This window comes from Lolium perenne, chromosome 1, assembly GCF_019359855.2.
Source record: "Lolium perenne isolate Kyuss_39 chromosome 1, Kyuss_2.0, whole genome shotgun sequence".
NCBI lineage: Eukaryota > Viridiplantae > Streptophyta > Magnoliopsida > Poales > Poaceae > Lolium > Lolium perenne.
Genome location: NC_067244.2, coordinates 79,604,963 through 79,619,040, shown reverse-complemented (window position 1 = coordinate 79,619,040; position 14,078 = coordinate 79,604,963). Strand labels below are relative to the sequence as shown.

Genomic DNA, 14,078 nt, shown 5'->3' with positions numbered 1-14,078 from the left:
AGATCAAGGGTGGTGAGGAGCGAGTTCACCTCATCATGAAGAGCTTTAACTCGGGCTCGTGTCATCGGTCCACTTGGGGGACTTGTTGGTCTTGGTGTAGCGACGTCGGTGACCGGGGCTACATCAAAAGAGTTACATATGTTCGGTCAGATGCATATTTTAGTTTCTGTTGGGAAACTCTATTAAATCTAATCTCCAAAATATTTACCACCAAGATTTTAGGTATTATATACAAATTTAGAAATAATTAATTCCTTCTATTTGAGCAGCCACCTGCAAAATTATTGAGCTATTTTATCCCAACAAAAAGACCCTAATCTTAATATTTTTCTACAAGTTTTCGCAGCATCTAGTCTGAAAATTTAATCTTTCTTTTTGATGTCGAAATGCTGACGATTCACTTTGTTTCTAGAAGAGCTGTTTTTTTTGGACGTTGTTGCATAAGCGGTATTGCCCTTTGGTTCTAGCCATCGGGCATGTCACTTCGTCTAGTAATAGATGCAATCGGCTTTTTTTTCTTCTTCCGAGTGAGACTCTGGCCATACTTTTAGAACCGTAGGATTAAAATATCATGTACAGTTCAATTCTATATTATTTGAAATCTACAATGTTTGACTTAGAAAAATAGAAAAATTGTAACGTGAGGTTTGAGTGGATGAAAATTTTCTCCAAAACATAGTGCAACGTAATCTTATAACGGTTTTACTATGTCTCAGTCAACTGAGATTTTCTTAAGTCTAAGTCAATTACAAAAAGTGCTTGAGTTACACTTTTCTGTTAAAAAAGTGTAATTGCACTTTTCTGTTAGTATGAACCGAGTTTCTGTTAAAAAGTGCAACGTGCAACTGAACCGAGTTGCACTTTTTTTAAATTGCAGTTGCACTTTTTTGAGTTGACTGAGACTTAAGGAAATCTCAGTCAACTTAAACGTAGACACCAGTTTAAAAAAAAGTGCAACCCGGTTCAGTGTTTCTGGCAGAAAAGTGCTGACGTGGGCATAACCCTTTGGGTACTCGACATTGGCATACCCGGTGCAAACTATGAAGTTGGACCAGCACAAGGACTCGACGAGCTGGACATGCACGGGCCTCAACTTGGACTACAAGGAAAGAAGACTCCAACACGAATCCTACTAGGACTCTTGTAAACCCTAGCTTGGCTGATATATAAAGCCAGGCAGGGGCACCCCTTAGGGACACACACAATCAGAAACATAATTATAGAGGCGACACGCCTAGAAACCGCAACCCGCGGATTAGAACTAGACTAGATCCAACAACTCCGCCTATGGCGACCCCCTGTACACACATATTCATATACTGGATTGTTAGCAGGACGTGGCGATCTTCCACCGCGGGGACGTGAACCTGGGTACGTTGTGTACCGCCTCGCTCCTGGAACTTCCGTCGTCGCCTTTCTCTAAAACCCAAGCCCCTCATGGTGGGCATTGCCGAGGAACTGCCTCGTCAATTGGCGCCGTCTGTGGAAAAGCGACGGTTGGTTTTCGTTATCCGGGCGAGATCCATCGTCTTCGACAGACCACATCTGGTCAATTATTGGCTTCAATACGCCCGATCTACAGCAAAAAGCGGTGGAAGAGTGTTCCGATCTACCATGATGAAACTTTGGTGGCAGTCTTGTCCGCGGTCGACATGATTTCGTCAGTAGTTGTTCCTCTTGCTACCTTTACATGGATCAAGTCCCGAAGGCGTCGCGGCCGCTCGGCAAACAGACGCGACATCAGGACACGGCTCACAGAATGCATAAAGATCGATCTGTTAAATCCTCTCCAAGATGCGTCGCATGCAGTCATGCAGCCGTCGCCGGATTGGTCATGCATGATTTTTGCGGCTGCTGGAAATTCACAGGATTAGTCTGGTCAAAGAAAATTACTTGCAGCAATCAATTTCACGATATCTTCACGAGACCTTGTCAATGGATGGCCGAGCTATTCCATTGTATGCTGTCTTGGACACGAGCGCAACCCTGCGTGAATTCATCCATGAAATCCAGATGCGCAAGGACCTGCCGTCACTGACTGAGCATCATGAATTCGTTATCCGATAGAAATATCACCACATCGGAATAAAGCATTGACTATTTTCGGTCGGGGGCTGCGTAACTACATCGGCTGCGTCTCCACCATCAACTGCTACTCTTCTACATCCGATACAAAAATATCAGATCGGAAAAAGATTCAACTGCCTCACAATGCACAATCGCCACGCTCGGGGCTCGCTTGTTGCATCGCGGACTTGATATATTCGGGTGCTCACATGTTCTCTTCATCAGCTACTTCTGGCCGCGGAATTATTTTGGCTGCGCCCGCCGCACAGACTATCTTGGATGGCACAATTATTTCGACTGCGCCCATCACCTCAAATATTGATTACTTCGCCCGCGTCCGCAATGCGACCTACTTCCATATTGGCCTCGTCAATTGCCAAGGACCTGACTTCTTCGGCTCTGGTTATGATTTCTTCAGCTCTGGATACATCATCTATGATTACTCGATGGACTTATCTTCTTCGGCTCTGGATATATCTTCTCCCGATGCACTCTCGGCGGGAGCACCGGTTCATTGGAATTCAAGAATATTTGAAGGCTCCTTACTCCCATCGGGAGCGCCGGTGCATTGCAATTCAAGAAGATTTGAAGACTCCTTACTCCCATCGGGAGCGCCGGTGCATTGGAATTCAAGCAAGATTTGAAGACTCTTTATACCTGATATTACCATCTAAAAGCCTTTGAAAATACGAGTGCCTTGAAGATTTGACTGTGCTCACAGTCCCTTGAAGATTTGACTGTGCTCACAGTCCTTTGAAGATTTGACTGTGCTCACAGTCCCTTGAAGATTTGACTGTGCTCACAGTCCCTTGAAGATTCGACTGGGCTCATAGTCCCTTGAAGATTTGACTGTGCTCACAGTCCCTTGAAGATTTGACTGTGCTCACGGTCCCCTGAAGATTATTTCGGGGACCTTGCTCTTTTCCTTCGCTATAGATGCCTCAAAGAGTGCCGCAGATAGCAAGGATCATGAAACAGCGGGGACATTGCTCTTTTCCTTCGCTATAGATGCCTCAAAGAGTGCCGCAGATAGCAAGGATCGTGAAACACGTATGAAAACGACCCACGCTCGATACCTTAAACTGCAGAAGTATCAAAGAGTGACGGAGTCATCGGCAGATCTAGTGCCACCGATCTATTCGGGAGCTGCTGTCAAGACATGCATCGGTTGAAAGCAAAGTTGCACATACAACGGGTTTAGCAAGACCTGCAACACGAGCTGATCACTCAAATAATTTGCTGCCGATAAGCTTACAAACAATGGCGTCAACGATGCCCAAGGTGCATTAAGAATTGCTCCTTGAAATAAACAACGATGTGTCAACGGCACCTGAAGAAAACTATAAACATCGGGTTGCTCGACTCACGGTTGCAAGCATCAGTATCCAGACTCGGGGCTACTTCTATTGGGACCGTTGGACGCGCACCCGATAAAATCATCGGCTCCTCCTGGGTATCATCCGAATCATCGGCTCCTCCTGGGGTATCATCCGAATTATCGGCTCCTCCAGGATATCACCCAAATCATCGGCTCCTCCTGGGTATTACCCAAATCATCGGCTCCTCCTGGGATATCATCCGAATTATCGGCTCCTCCAGGATATCACCCAAATCATCGGCTCCTCCTGGGTATTACCCAAATCATCGGCTCCTCCTGGGTATCATCCGAATCATCGGCTCCTCTGGGATATCATCCGAATCATCGGCTCCTCTGTGACATCATCCAAATCATTAACTCCTCTATATGTGACATCATCAGAGTCATCGATATCATGTTCTCAGAACTCGAAGACATGTACGGTATTTGACTCAGCATTTTTACACCCTGTACATAACTATTTCTTATTTACAGACTCGGGGCTACTCCCATCGGGAGCGCTGGTCGCGCACCCGAGAAAAAGATGGCAACCTCGCCAACAAAGAAGAATAAAGTTGAAGACGTCGGCATCAACAACCAAGATCTTCGAGCAGTACAACTTGAGTCTATGCGTGGCTGCAAGCACCCGCCCAAAGACTCGGGGGCTACTCCCATCGGGAGCGCTTCGTGCACCCGACAGAAAGTAACTTCGACTCTGCATCAAGCACAAGATTGAACAGATGATCAAGACATTCGGCGAAGACGACTTTAGTCCCTGCCCGAAGCTTCACTTCGGCCAGACACTCGGGGGCTACTGACGTGGGCATAACCCTTTGGGTACTCGACATTGGCATACCCGGTGCAAACTATGAAGTTGGACCAGCACAAGGACTCGACGAGCTAGACATGCACGGGCCTCAACTTGGACTACAAGGAAAGAAGACTCCAACACGAATCCTACTAGGACTCTTGTAAACCCTAGCTTGGCTGATATATAAATCCAGGCAGGGGCACCCCTTAGGGACACACACAATCAGAAACATAATCATAGAGGCGACACGCCTAGAAACCGCAACCCGCGGATTAGAACTAGACTAGATCCAACAACTCCGCCTATGGCGGCCCCCTTACACACATATTCATATACTGGATTGCTAGCAGGACGTAGCGATCCTCCACCGCGGGGACGTGAACCTGGGTACGTTGTGTACCGCCTCGCTCCCGGAACTTCCGTCGTCGCCTTTCTCTAAAACTCAAGCCCCTCATGGTGGGCATTGCCGAGGAACCGCCTCGTCAAGTGCAATTGCACTTTTTTAACAGAAAAGTGCAACTTAAGCATTTTTTGTAATTAATTTAGACTTAAGAAAATCTCAGTTGATCGAGACATAGCAGTATGCTTTCCTAGGGATATTATTTCTACAAATAAAACGGTGTACATAGGGAAAAAAATAAAAGGACCTCCTAGTATTCAAAACTCATATGGAATTCCTTTAAATCAAGGTCCAGCCGGCGCCCACCAGTGCACGCACAGAAGAGCCCGCCGCCCGCCAGTGCGCGCACAGAAGAGGCCGCCGCGACATTGATGGCGAAGGTTGCGGCGCAGACGCGGAAGCGATGGCCGCGTAAGCAATGCGCTCGATATAGGTTCGCTACCAAGCAGGCCCGGCGAAAAAATGAGCGATCACTTGGGGCATCCGCCAACGTCGTTGCAGAAGGCCCAATCACTATATGTCGTCCCGCTGGGTAGATACCAAGTGCATTTTCAACACGCGTGGATACAATGATCGCTCAACATCTATTTGCGTTGGCCCGCTAGAGATAGTCTAATATGTATGGCAACCAAGGCAGAACCTGCAGACGGAGGACACACCTCGTGTTGAGCTAGACCCTTTTAATTAATCACATGACTCTGTTTTGCGGCACGGTCGGCGTGCAAACGAAAGCACATCTCAAACGTCCGGTTAACCGAGCGGATGGTATGTTCGTGCCGCCATGGAGAGCTACCGCCACAACCACCGGCGGCAGGGTCTTTTTGTAGGTGATCTTTTCAATTTTGTTGGACATGTGGTCCTTTCTGTCAAAATTTCACTAAAAGTGGCACTAATTTTACCATTTACCACCATAGCAATTGTATCTTTGACTCCAAAGGGTTACATATGTTCGGGCAGATGCATATTTTAGTTTCTGTTGGGAAACTCTATTAAATCTAATCTCCAAAATATTTACCACCAAGATTTTAGGTATTATATACAAATTTAGAAATAATTAATTCCTTCTATTTGAGCAGCCACCTGCAAAATTATTGAGCTATTTTATCCTAACAAAAAGACCCTAATCTTAATATTTTTCTACAAGTTTTCGCAGCAGCTAGTCTGAAAATTTAATCTTTCTTTTTGATGTCGAAATGCTGACGATGCACTTTGTTTCTAGAAGAGTTTTTTTTTGGACGTTGTTGCATACACGGTATTGCCTTTGGTTCTAGCCATCGGGCTTGTCACTTCTTCTAGTAATAGATTCAATCGGCTTTTTTTTCTTCTTCCGAGTGAGACTCTGGCCATACTTTTAGAACCGTAGGATTAAAATATCATGTATAGTTGAATTCTATATTATTTGAAATCTACAATGTTTGACTTAGAAAAATAGGAAAATTGTAACATGAGGTTTGAGTGGATGAAAATTTACTCCGAAACATAGTACAACGTAATCTTAAAAAATGTATGCTTTCCTACGGATATTATTTCTACAAATAAAACGGTGCAGAACTGCACATAAGGGAAAAAAAAAGAAACCTAGTATTCAAAACTCATATGGAATTCCTTTAAATCAAGCTCCCCTCCATAATTTGCACAAACTTTTTCACCCTTTGGGTGCCAAACTCGCACGAGCTCGTCCCCGCCGCCGCCGGCTCTGGCAACCTCCCACCTCACTCCACGGCGACCGTCTTAAATGGCTCTCCGCCGCCTCGCCCGCGTGCCGGCGTCCTCCTCCTCCTCCTCCTTCCTCCGGTCCTTGTCTGCCGTTGCTCCACCGTCGGGAGATCCCTCGTCGGCGCCCCCGTCCAACCTCACCCACCACCTGCTCGACGAATTCGCTCGCCCGCGCGCCTCCCGCGACGCGGACCGCCTCCGCCGCCTCGCCGCCCACCTCACCGCTCCGGCTGCCGAGTCCGTCCTCGTGCGCCTCCCCTCCTGGCGCCACGCGCTAGACTTCTTCAGCTGGGCCGACCAGCAGCCGGGCTTCCGCCACTCCTGCTACTCGCTCAACGCCATGGCCTCACGCCTGCCGCGCCACCAATCCGCTCACCTTGAACGCCTCGCCACTAGAGCGCTCGCCGCGGGCTGCTCCATGACGCCTGGCGCGCTGGGGTTCCTTCTCCGCTGCCTCGGTGCCGCCGGACTTCCTGACACCGCCTCGCTCGTCTTTGACGGCGCGAGGACGCACCTCGGCTGCGCGCCCAACTCGTACTCCTTCAACTGCCTTCTTGACGCCCTGGCCAAGGCAGGCCGTGCAGACGATGCGGAGGCAAGGCTCCGGGAGATGGTGGCGACGTGTGGTGAGGGAAGTGTTGATAAGTACACGCTCACCTCGCTGCTGCAGTGCTACTGCAATGCAGGTCGTCCAGATGGCGCCGATGGCGTGTTCCAGAGGATGAGCCAGCGTGGGTGGGTGGACGAGCGTGTGCTCACGATGCTGGCAGTGGCTTTCAGCAAGTGGGGAAAAGTGGACGGGGCGGTCGAGCTACTGGGGAGGATGGAGGCACTGGGGATGAGGCCAAGCGAGAAGACATTGAGCGTGCTAGTCCATGGGTTTGTAAAGCAGCGCAGGGTTGATAAAGCCATTGAAATGTTTGACAAGATGGCCGTTTATGGGTTTGTCGCCGATCTGTCGATGTACAGTGTGTTAATTGAGGGTCTCTGCAAGGACAAAGAAATAGGAAAAGCGGTAAAATTATTTGAGGACATGAAGGGCAGTGAGGTTGCTCCTGATGTCCGCTTGCTCAAGAAGATGGTTGAGGCATTCTGCCATGAAGGAGATTTTGCCATTGTTGGCCCGTTTATCAATGAAAATGCCGTGCAGTTGAAACCTAGCGGTGTTATTGCACTGTACAATGTGCTATTAGAAGGACTTGTTAACCACGGGCAGGTAGATGCAGCTTATCAGTTGCTCACCTCAATGATATGTGGTGTTCGGGAGATTAGTGAAGGTTTGACTGATGGTGCACATGCGGTTGATACCGGTCAGGATGTTAAGCCAAACTCTGATTCCTTCAACATTGTTGTGTGTGGCCTTTGTAAGGTTAAGAAGCTGGATGATGCCTTAGCTCTTATAAAGGACATGGTTAGCTTTGGCTGCAAGGGAAAGCTATTGATGTTTAATGATTTGATCTATGAGTTGTGCAATCTAGATAGGTTAGATGAAGGATACGAATTGCTTAACCAAATGAAGGATCTTGGTGTGATACCCTCGGAGTTCACATACAATTCGTTATTTTATGGCATTTGCAGGAGAAAAGATCCAAATGGTGCTCTTGATTTACTGAGGGAGATGCGCACAAATGGACATAAACCATGGATAAAGAACTGCACAGAGATGGTGCAACAACTTTGCTTCAGTGGCAGGATAACAGAAGCCCTTGAATTTCTAGAACAAATGCTCAAAATGGGTTTTCTTCCTGACATAGTGACATACTCCGCTGCCATGAATGGACTGTGTAAAGCCGGTGAGGTGGACAATGCGTTAGGGATCTTCCGTGACATTTCTGCCAAATATTATCTTCCTGATGTGGTAGCACATAATATCTTGATAAATGGGTTTCGTATATCAGGTAAATTGAACGAGGCACAAGAAATTATGGAGGAGATGTTGGAGAAGGGCCTGTTTCCTTCTATTGTTACCTACAACCTTATGATTGATGTTTGGTGCAAGTCTGGAAATATTGAAAAAGCGGTTGATTGCTTAAATAAAATGGTTGATGAAGAAGAGTCACCAACAGTAGTTACATATACAAGCTTGATAGATGGACTCTGTACTGCTGGAAGACCTGACGAAGCCATTGGTTTTTGGCACAAAATGAGTGATAAAGGTTGTGCACCAAATAAGATAGCATATAGCGCTTTTGTAAATGGATTGTGCAAGTGTGGTCGAGTAGAGACTGCACTGACCTACTATGACGAGATGATGACGAAAGGTTTTGAGTTAGATACTTTTTCCTGCTTATATTTTATAAATGTTTTGATATCAAATGGAAATGCCACTAAAGGATGTGAGCTTTTGAAAGAGATTCTCCAAAAAGACATGACACACAGTGATGATTTGAAGATGGTTGGACTAGTAAATAAAGCAGTTGAAGAGCTTTCTAAAGATGGAAGAACTTCTCCAGATATCAGCATACTTGTAGAGAATGGTTTAATTTCAAGGGCTCAAGTTTTGCACAAGAAAGATGGAAACAACTGACATCTGGTGCTGGCATGAGTTCTGGATGAGCCATGGTGTCAGCTCTATGGTGCCAAGTTATGCAGATTGTTCATTGCTTCGATCTACATGCCTTTTTGTGCATGCAACTACTTTCTGTTGGAAGTTTTTCTTCAAGGTATGATATGGAAGACATTTCTCAGGGGCCACTTCCCTCTATATCAGTACGACAAATATTTCTCTTGGCAAAATTACGACATGATTTTTACCGTGTATCATATATCCTCTGTGTTAGTGTTTGGGGGTTTGGGGCTTAACGTAAACATAAACTAAATTAGTATAGTTTTCAATAGGTGTCCTCATGGTTGTACTGGGTGCAGTTTAGATATCCTGGTTAGGCCCAGTCGTTTCCAAGACTTCATTTCTTCAGTCAAATACCATATGAAAATGTAGAAGGAAATATGAAATGGTTAACTCCTTCCACAATCTGGTAATGGTTTAGACTGGGCCTTTGTTTCTAGATAAGATCCTCGGTGACATGTCCAGGCAGCCCTTGCTACATGGAGCCATACCCTCCATCTCCAGATGACCCTTGCTTCATGGATCTTTACCGAATTAGCGTGTTGCATTACTATTCTTCAACCCTTGTTAGAAATTATATGCATTCTACTTTCTCTTAATCAGTATTCGAATATTCGTGGGTGATAGATGTAAACCAGAACCATGGTACCATTAAATTTAGTGCATGATATAGTATATACTCTCATACGGCCATACCAAGTCGTTTCTTATGGATCTACTGGCTAGATTATCTCTTACTTAGTTATGCACAGTTTTGTACATGAATACAGACTGAAGATGAATCTAATGAGTGTACGTCTAAATCTCATCTTAGCCTCCATCGTAGTATCAGATTCTTTCCTGTCATAATCTCTCATCTGTCTCAAGCTTCTGATGCCCATCCTCCTCCCAACCATGAACACCACCTCCTCCAAGCTTGGTTCCCCTTCAGCGCTTGGCACCCAAGTCGTCATCAACACCATTCCCTCCCAGATCCAGCTCATCACTATCAAGGCCCACATATCCGTTTTTCTTGACCTTCATAAGTCCAACTATGGCCAGTGGACTCAGTCAATTCCAAATGTTGTCTTCGGCAAGTTTGGTCTCACCAACCACATTGACTGCTCCCAGACAGCGCTTAGCGACTCTAACTGGGTACAAAGCAATCTCTCCATCGACTTGTGGTTCTACACCATGGTATGACAAGAATCTCAAGATTAGCTTCAGCATCAACGACATGGAGAAGCATATGATTCAGTGGCAGAGTCATGATTTGTAACCTTCTGTGTAAGTTATAACTAAATAATTTGCAGTGTTATCATTTCGTCTAAAACCTATGGAATATAATTATTCTTATGTTCTGACCTCTTGCAAATAAAACATGGGATTAGTTGACTCCAGACCCTGTTTGTGTCTCCCACTGTTATGATGTATTAACGAACCAACTTTTGCAGGGAGGGTTTGAAACCAGGGGGTTCAAAATGTTTCATTGGAGACACTGTTATATGGAATATACAAATGTTCTGGTTTAGTGTAGTTCACTTCACGTTTCCAATCATAATCGTAAGCTACCGACCGACCAAATTTTGGTAATATCCAGTTCAAAGTTCCAATCCAAAACTTCCAGGATCTAAAACCATTTGAGTTTTCACCGTTGACAATCGGAAACCAGCACATTTCCCCAGTAAAAAAATAGTTTTACACCAAGGAGTAGAATCAAATACTGGATTTTTTTTTCTTTGTGCTAGAAACGGGTACGTCTTTAGATTTTGCAGGCTCGTGTGTAGTTGAATGTAGCATTATAGTTTCTATTTCTTTGATGCAACTTTGAGTTAGGCACATACACCAAACAAATGCTGTTCTGTACATGACTTTTGGCATTGTTAAGTTCTCAATTTGGATGCGCTTGTGTTAGGAATCTCCTGGAAGGTTATAAGAGCCAGAAGAGTACTCATTTTATTGTTTAGTCTTTTTACAGTAAACACCAATATACTGCTGCAAGATAAAATTAACTGTCTAGTTTATATTCCTTTCATGTGATTCAGGATCTTTCTTGAAGTAACAATGGGCTATGGTTTCAGATGGTGGGTTTTCTGATGTTTTGGACTTGAAATATTTCATGATGAGTGAACGAATGCACAGAAAAGTCCTCAATTTCAAACTGTTTGAAGACTATTTTATGACTCCAAGTGTGCTCACTTGATGGTGTCTGCATGGAGTCGGAGTGAATGTTTGTGTTTCGTGGGCTGATCATACGTCCACTATATAGTGATTGTGGGGGATCAATATGTACCAACTACAGTTGCCAGGAGCAGAAGTAGCAAATGATCCTTTGACCATCGCTGTAGGAATAGCGGAATCTGATGTAAGTGGATTGTTTCTTAAGCAGTTAATATCAACACGGTTAAATCATTTCTTAGTAAAAATCTACATGCCAATCTGATTCTCTGACAAATAGTCAAATAGATGAGCTGGAAGATGATGCAATGAAAATTGATGCTATCCATGTAAACTTGCAGGAGACTTGCCCTTTGAAGATAACTTCTACTGTATGCTGCTAAAATGATTTATAAAAGAGAAGGTAAATATTGTCGATATAGCAAATCCACGGTTTCACAGTTATCACCGTACAGAGAAGAATATACCTCTGTGATCCTTGAGTAGCAGTTGCTTTATTTATAAAGCGGGGCGAAAGCCTATTTCGAGGAGGAGGATGATCCCTGAGTGGCTGAGCAGCAGAATACACAGTTCTCACCATGTATCCCCAAATTTACATAATGAGATTGGTAATTAAGAGATTGGTAATTAAGACTGTTCCTTTTACTACCCTTTTTCATCATATAATGCATACATGTTCACACAAAAAATTCTTTATTTGCCATTTCAGTAAAACTAGGATTTTTGGCTTACTTAACCAACATCATAGGTGGCATGATTTAGAACATTTTATAACTACCCTTTGTTGCTTGTACCATTAGGATTTTGGTATTTTTGTTAGCAACAAATGCGATGTTTAGTATATTTAAACAAACAGATCCTGACCTTTTGTTAGCTTCACCTATTTCTTGGTTTACTCTGGAATTTTTCTGTGCCGTTCATGGTCTTTGCAAATAAATAATTTTAATTTTGAAAAATGTATAAATTGTTCTTGTCACGTTCCACACGCAATACAACTAGGATTTAGCGCAACTAAGACCATGAAGCATGCAGATTTTCTCTGTTTGAAATTTACTCTAAAAAATGGTAAGCTGTAATCACCCTGCGCAGATACGAGCTAAAAAATGCGACTTGGGGGGTAAGAAGCCCTCCAAGCAATTCAATAGATGATATTTAGTGTGTACAGCGAGAGAGCGGGCGCTAGCACTCAAACTCAGGATCTCGCGGGTCACAGCGGGTATCAGCACCCGGCAACCATCCGGGCTATGCCTTGGTTCACCACCCGGCAACCATCCGGGCTATGCCTCGGTTCACGCAGATACGAGCTAACAATCCGATTCTTCATCTTAGTGGGATAATATTTGGGTGTGGAACAAATCTTTGAATATATCTGAGCTTGCTTGAAGAATTGTATGTGCCAATTAACTAGTGGAAATGATCAAAGGAGAGTCCATTCTGGACATGCTTCGTCTTTGAGTTCGTTTCGTTAGAAGGTTGTATAGATAGGTATGATGTTCACGGAAATCCAGTTCGGCATAAGGAATTTTAAAATCGTTCGTGTGCCTCCTAAATTTCCATCTTTCAACCTCCTACACGCAATGCTACATCATGGATGCATTTTCGTGGAACCGAAATAGGCTTTCGTCCCGCTTTATAAATAAAGCAACCACACCATACAAGATTTGAAACAAAGAGAAAATGCTGGGGCAACATCAGAAACATGTCCAACTGAAAGGGAAGATACAAAGGAAGCTAATGGCAGATCAACTAAGTGATAGCACTCCGCAACTGTCGACGCCCTCCGAAGTTTTCCACCACGCTACATGCACCACGGATTACCAAGTACCAAGGCAGCACCTTCAGGAAGGAATACGACGTCAACACGCCGCTGCTGCTGCCCGGACCAGCAAACTGGACCTAGGGTTTCCCCCGGTACTCGGGGTTAGGTGGTACCGGGGATCCACGATGCCCTCCAAGAAGGAAAGGCGACACCGCATCGGTGTCGGACTAACCGGCAAGGATTTCTCCCGAACCCCTCTACCACCAACCCCCGGAAATCCGTAGCCTAGGAGCCCACGAGGTCCATACGCAGAGGTGGTAGGGTACGCCAGCCGCCAAAAAAAAAAATTCCTCCGTTCCCTTCTATAAAACATTTTGACAAGCCAATTAAGGGTGGAAAGTCGATTTGGATCCCGGGGCCAAATGCTCTCGCTAGGTCGACCAATCAGTTGCGTCCAGCTTGATGATCCTTCCCGTATAAATTGGTGTATATGGGCCTGACCCCCGTTTATTGAACGGTACCAGCTGTGGGCAAAATGATAGCAGTCTGCCGTTTGTGCCGTGTGCGTGTGTCGGTACAAACGTAGCTTGAATATCTTGGACCAACGGCGCTCTACACTGAATCGCATGTAGCGAGGACTGACGGCTTTAGGTTACGCACCGCGCGTCATGGGAAATAAGTTTGACAAATCGGCGCCTCCAATAGCAACTAAAACTATCTCAAATTTAAAACTCAGCGGATTTCATTAAAATTTGTATAAAGTTTGATAAATTTAGGAATAAATTTCAGTCCTCGTGGCTTCCGCTGAGTTTTACAGATATCTTGATTGTCAAAATTACAGCCCCTAACCTGAAATTACAGATATCTTGATTTTACTGTATGCCAACGAGGACAGCAGAACACTTTGTTTTCTCTCGATCTGCACATGTGTATTCCTGAATTTCCTATAGCGCAAGTGCAACGAGACTTTATCGAAATCGCCAATCTAACCAACGTCATGTCTTAGCATGATTATATATCATCAGTTGCATTCTGACCATACCAACATACTAATCGGTATCCACATCGTTGACTGCAATTGACAGAATCACAAGAGCAGCAGTTTTAGTTGGGAAATTGTACCTTTTGGTCCACCCAGGAGACTACAGATTGACCCTTTGCAGTTGATTGTGCGGAGTCAGCTTGCTCATCAGAATCGCGCTTGCCGGCACCAGCCACAGCCTGAACGACGCCCCGACTCAACAA

At 44.9% G+C, this 14,078-nt stretch overlaps 1 protein-coding gene across 3 annotated transcripts; it reads left to right on the top strand.

Moving 5' to 3' along the window:
• The first annotated feature begins 6,274 nt into the window (after nucleotides 1-6,274).
• Nucleotides 6,275-11,687, top strand: LOC127294271 (putative pentatricopeptide repeat-containing protein At5g08310, mitochondrial). 3 transcript variants are annotated; one of them, XR_011755723.1, is made up of 3 exons: nucleotides 6,275-9,014; nucleotides 10,978-11,261; nucleotides 11,416-11,687. XR_011755723.1 is itself a non-coding variant. In XM_071828323.1 (1 exon), the coding sequence occupies exon 1, from the start codon at nucleotides 6,371-6,373 to the stop codon at nucleotides 8,876-8,878; it is 2,508 nt and encodes an 835-aa protein (XP_071684424.1). In that variant the 5' UTR covers nucleotides 6,275-6,370; the 3' UTR covers nucleotides 8,879-9,116. The 3 variants fall into 3 exon arrangements, 1 of the variants encoding a protein (XP_071684424.1); XR_011755722.1 differs by having other exon boundaries at nucleotides 10,942-11,261; XM_071828323.1 differs by lacking the exons at nucleotides 10,978-11,261; nucleotides 11,416-11,687 and having other exon boundaries at nucleotides 6,275-9,116.
• Nucleotides 11,688-14,078: the final 2,391 nt, after the last annotated feature.